Genomic DNA, 6,089 nt, shown 5'->3' with positions numbered 1-6,089 from the left:
CTCTCTCTCTCTCTCTCTCTCTCTCTCTCTCTCTCTCTCTCTTTCTCTCTGTATGTCTGTCTGTTTCTCTCTCTCTCTCTATCATTATATACAATAAGGTCATATAAGAGCCGAAGATAAGAGGTGTTACAAGAGAGTAACAAACATTTTTTAAAAAGACGGAGAGATCAGGACGATAGCTGTTTGATAGGAAAGAAGGAGCAAACCACACCAGAGCACCAGTCAACCATCCACAAATACAGATTATGTTTGTCGTAGTGGTTATGTTTGTCGTAGTGATTATGTTTGTCGTAGTGGTTTGGGTGGTGAGGTGAAAGAGCATGACATAAGCCTTGCCTTTCAACATCATCATCATCATCATCATCATCATCATCATCATCATCAAGTGCCAGATCTGCAACAGACATCAGTGATCATTGTTCTCCATTCATTCCTTTCCTCGGATGCTCTAAAAAAAGCTACGTTTCCCTGAACTTTCCCAGTCACCCACTTGTTCAGGTTCCCCAAGTAGGTTGCTCTGGGCCTACCCCCTGCCTCTCTTGCCTTCCATTTAGCCAGTGAGAGCTGGATGTTCAAGACCCTTGTCTATTCAGGTGTCCCAAAAACTGCATTTGCCGTTTCCTACCTTTACCGAAAAAAACAACCCAACTTACTTTTACCGTGTGGGTGGTTGGCGGGTGCTCTGGTGTAGTTTGCTTCTTCTTTCCTATGAAACGTCTATCGTCCTTATCTCCCCTTCTTTTTTATGTTTGTTTCTCTCTTGTAACACACCTCTAATCTTCTGGCGCTCATATAACCTCATGCAGCTGCAAGTGCCATAAAACTCTTACTAAAACTGCGAGACTGTTTTTCTCATATAAATTTTTACACATATACATTTATATTATATCATGCATAATACTTTGTTTTACGTACAGGCATGTCAATTAATTTTTAAGGTGTGATGTCTTTTTCGTTGTAATGCGCATTGAGCATTTTTTAGAAAATGGAAATGCGCAGTATAAATGTTATTTATTATTATTATTAAAACTTACTAACCATTACCGCGACACTTTCCCTTCCTTCAGTGGATACGCCAAACAACTGCCCGGACTACGTCTGTCCGGACGACGTTCCTCGGTACAACTACATCGACTGGAACGACAGGAGCTGCAAGAACTATGTGAGCTGCAAGAACGGAATTCTCAATAACGAGACGTGTGGGGACGGAGAGAAGTTTGACGTCATTTCGATGAAATGCGTCTCCGAGTCGGCGGGAGTGTTCTGTGACATCTTTAGGCAATAAACGAAATAACCTGAAGTTCTGACTGCGTGACTGTATTGTTGTACGTTAAAGGGAAGTAACCACTGTATTGTACATTAAAGGGAAGTAGCCAAACTGCTGCAATGTATTGACTGTTCGGATTATTTTAAATTTTGACTCCTTTTTAAAAAATACTTTTATAAACCTTACTGCATATAATGTGGTATTTTTCTGCAAGAATCTCTTTCGTCTAAGTAGACAGGATATTGTATTACACTGTTCTGCCTTTGTTTTTCAATAAAAATGAATTTCATAAATAAAACACTACTGTTATCAGTAGAAGTTCATTTTAGAAAAGTATCAAGGCTTATTTCTCCCAACGAGCGAGAGATTATTGTCTACGATTTTATGTCCTAAGCTAGCTAAGACATTTCATCCACGACATTCTGACTCCTCCATTGCTATCTGCAAGGCTTTTTCCTTCTTCTTTCACTCAATATAATAAAGGCCCAGCGTTTTGTTGGGGGTTTTTTTTTGGGGGGGGGGGGACGGGTTCACAAGTCTCTTTGCTATGCTCCGAAAAAATATTTCTTCTTCGTCTTTCTAAATCCGTGCATTCCATATATATATATAGGATTCGTTCTGTTTTTCTTCTTTCCCCTCTTTTCCCTCACTTTGAAGAAATGTTTTGTTTGACTGTTCTCTCTCTTCCGAAACACGAGCGACGCATCATAGCAGTGGCAGTGTCGTCCCCCCAACCCTTGTTAAAATCTTTAAATCTTTTTTTAGAAAAGAATGTCAAGGGTGTTTATTCAAATTTACTTGTCACCCTACATATATAAGTATACAAGATCAATGCTTTTAAGAAGATGTATTATGACTATCTGCAGCTTAGCCTGAAGAAAAGGGGAGAGGGGAGGGGGGGGGGGATGCTATGTGGTTATGGGTTGTTTTTTTTATTTGAAAAGCTGAGGAGATGTATATGCCATCAGAACTGATGCTTTTATAATTAATGTTATCACTGTTATCATTACTGTTGTCTACTTTATTAGTAAATGTATTATTATTATTGTTATTGTTTTTATTTAAATCATTGTTATTATTGTTATTGTTATTATTTATATCTTTATTATTATTATTTTTATCACTATTTTTATTATTTCTTCTTTCTTGTTGTTGTTGTTGTTGTTCTTCTTCTTCTTCTTCTTCTTCTTGTTTTTCTCCTCCTCCTCCTTCTTCTTCTTCTATTATTATTATTATTATTATTATTATTATTATTATTATTTTTATTTTTATTATTCAACGCTGCTGTTCGTAGTATTATGCTCTCATTTCAATTCATGTTCCCATGAAGAAGGAAGAACTCAAAGAGGAGTTATACATTTTTATATCATAGAACAAGATTAAACCGATGAGCTATCTAATTCCTTGTTTTTATGGTCTGTTAAAAGGTGTGTGTTCACTGTATGTGTATGATGATGTGGCCGGCGTTTGCTGTGTAGTAATTATGGTCAAGCTGTTCCGTTTTAGATTCAAAAGATGTCTGCTGAGATACTGATGGGTGGTTGGCGGGTGCTCCGGTGTGGTTTGCTTCTTCTTTCTTATGAAACTTCTACCGTCCTTATCTGCCCTTCTTCTTTTTTATGTTTGTTACTCTCTTGTAACACCTCTAATCTTCTGAGGATCATATGACCTTATGCAGTTGCGAGTGCCGTAAAACCTCTACAAAAATAGATTTTTAAAATGAGATACTGTATCCTCACTCTGTCATCTGCTGAGATACTGTATCCCCCACCCAGCCTGCTGAGATACTGTTTGTTTTTTTGTTTTTGTAAAGTGTTTTACGGCGCTCGCAACTGCATAAGGTCATATGAGCGCGCGGGACACACCTAATATTTTCAGTTGGTAGGAAATTTGGAATTTTGCCCGGGTGGCGGCCGAAGCCTACTCCTATCGATTTTAGACCACCAAGGGATCTTTAACGTGCGCAACTTGCACACGGGCCCTCAGAGATTTTTCGCCCTTGTCCGAGAAGGCTAGGTGTAGATCTTTCCTACCAGAAGATCAGGGGTGTGGCAGAAAGACATCAGTAAGGAGGAGCCAAGGAGTAGCAGTAGAAAGGCTGCAGAAAGAGTCAGGAGCCCAGAGGAGGGGGCAAAGGAGGTGAGGGGGTGGGGGCAGAAAATGGAAATGAAAGCAGACGACAGAACATTGCTAGAGAGCAGGAAGGGAGGTGAAAGGAGACAATTTTAGAGAAGAAAATTTTTCGGTCGCTATCCGGATTCGAACCCGGGACCTTTGAATGAGAGGCCAACACCTTAACCTCTAAGCCACGAGAGCCCCCCTGAGATACTGTATCCCCCCCTTAGTCTGCTGAGATACTGTATCCCCCACTCAGTCTGCTGAGATACTGTATCCCCCACCCAGCCTGCTGAGATACTGTATCCCCCACTCAGCCTGCGGAGATACTGTATCCCCCACTTAATCTGCTAAGATACTGTATCCCCCCACTTAGTCTGCTAAGATACTGTATCCCCAGTCAGTCTGCTGAGATACTGTATCCCCGACCAGCACAGGCTGGCCGTGACGGGCAGAGCCTCGAAATTAAAATAAATTCCATAGTAAAAACCCTCAAAAACAGCATAGACAGCTCGTTATACGTTGACGACTTTTTGATATGCTGCCGTTCAAAAAATCCTCATTTGAGATCTATGGAAAGGCAGCTGCAAACGCAGCTGCACAAACTCGAAAAGTGGGCAAACAATAACGGTTTCAAGTTCTCCCCGTCAAAGACGGTTGCAGTACACTTCTGCCGAACAGGCAGACGTGTGCTGCAGCCAGATTTGACGCTATACGGAGAAAGGATTCCCGTCCAGGACCAAGCTCGTTTCCACGGCGTCATTTTCGACAAAAACCTCACATTCATACCACACATCAAAGACCTTCGTGTGAGGTGCCAGAAAGCGCTAAACGCTTTGAAAATTCTATCGCATCCGGAGTGGGGCGGGGATTCAAAACACCTTCTCCACTTGTACATCTCCCTTGTCTGGTCCAGGCTTGACTACGGCTGTCAAGTCTACGGATCGGCAAAACCACACATCTTAAAAATGCTAGACCCAATATAAAACCAAGGACTCCGCCTCGCTCTGGGGGCTGTCCGCACTTCTCCGGTGGAGAACCTCCAGCCCGAGGCCAACATACCACCACTCTCACTCAGACACACACAACTCTCACTACAATACGCAGTTAAACAGAGCTCAACACCGGAAAATCCAGCGCACAACTGCATTTTTAAAACAAACCCAGAAACCATAAAAACATTCCAAAACAACGAAAAACTCACCAAACCCTTCGGCCTCAGAATACTTGAGGACCTCAAAAACTTACACTTTTCCAAACAAGACATCCAACAAATTCTTTTCCCCGACCTCCCTCCGTGGCACCTCACCAAGGCAAAAGTAGATTTACAGCTGACCACACACAACAAAGAAAGCACAAACACCAAAACATTTCAAGCAGAATACAAAAAACTAATAAATACCCCGGTGCGGAGCTCATCTTCGCGGATGGCTCCAAAAAAGACAACGAAGTGGGTGCGGCAGCCCTATCTCCCAACAGTACACACCAGAGGAGACTCCATCCTGAAGCCTCCATTTTCTCTGCGGAGGCCACTGTCATTGACATGGCACTGGAATCCGTAGAAAATTCTCCAAACAAATCTTTCCTAATCCTTTCTGACTCTCTGTCATCTGGCACCACCTCACTCACAAACTACACACTCTTACACCCAAAAATAGTTAGGCTACAACAGAAAATTCATACACTATCCGAGACAGGAAAAAACATCATGTTCGCATGGATACCTAGCCATGTGGGCATCCGAGGAAACGAGCAGGTAGACGACCTGGCGAAGAAAGCTTCATCCCTTCTGCTGGGATCAACGACAAACACTCACCCACAGACTGGCTTTAGAAATAAAGTAAAAAAGTACACCTCCAGTCTGTGGGAGAGCCACTGGGAAAAACAGAAAAACAATAAACTGTATGTTATAAAAACCCAAACTGAAACAGCGAAATCCTTCGGATCGGATCTCTCCAGAAGAGGCGAAGTCATTTTTACTCGATTGCACATCGGACATACGGCCCTGACCCAGAAACACCTCCTACAGGGAGATGAAAAGCCGTTCTGTGTTGGATGCGACACAGATTTTACCGTTAGACACATCTTAACCGAATGTCTAGACTTTGGAGAGATCCGAAGGAAATATTATAAATGCAAGAAATTGCAAGACATTTTTCCGTTTTTGTTCCCAGCAGAGTTCTGAATTTTATGAAGGCCATTGGCCTTTATGGCAACTTGTAAAGTGAAACAATATTGTTTAACAATTTTTATTGTTATTTATAAGAGTTGTTTTAAATCGCAAATATATTTACACTGAATTCTAGTATTTTAGCATTTTAGTCTAATTGTCGACCAACCGTGCAGTGAACTGTTGCGAATGCTACCAACTTGTATTTCGCGCGCTCATATGACCTTATGCAGTTGCTAGCGCCGTAAAACCCTGTACTACTACTACTACTACTACTACTACTACTCATAATATAACATTTATATGCGTTATAAAAAGCTGAAAGTATCTTTATTAGTGTGTCTTCCTACAATTTTGGGTAACTTGGGCGGTAGGTCGTTACACTTTTTGTATTGGTTATAATCTTTTACTTTTTGTGCATTCCTAATTGTAAAATAGAACAAATTATTATGTTTATGCCCAGGTTCTGGCATTTTGTGTGTTTCTGTGCACGGCTAAACTCAACCAAAAGTAACTGCGTTATAAAAAGCTGGAAAT

General features: G+C 41.3%; 1 protein-coding gene across 1 annotated transcript in view; it reads left to right on the top strand.

The window, feature by feature from the left end:
- Positions 1 to 2,314, top strand: part of LOC101850121 (fibropellin-1) — a gene marked incomplete at its 5' end in the record, with an annotated part of 60,088 nt that extends 57,774 nt beyond the window's left edge. Inside the window, 1 exon segment of the mRNA XM_035972800.1 lies at positions 1,068 to 2,314. Coding sequence (XP_035828693.1) covers positions 1,068 to 1,285 — 218 coding nt within the window.
- Between the last annotated feature and the right edge of the window lie 3,775 nt (positions 2,315 to 6,089).

This window comes from Aplysia californica, unplaced genomic scaffold, assembly GCF_000002075.1.
Source record: "Aplysia californica isolate F4 #8 unplaced genomic scaffold, AplCal3.0 scaffold00852, whole genome shotgun sequence".
Classification (NCBI taxonomy): Eukaryota; Metazoa; Mollusca; class Gastropoda; order Aplysiida; family Aplysiidae; genus Aplysia; species Aplysia californica.
This window is presented reverse-complemented; position numbering and strand designations above follow the sequence as displayed.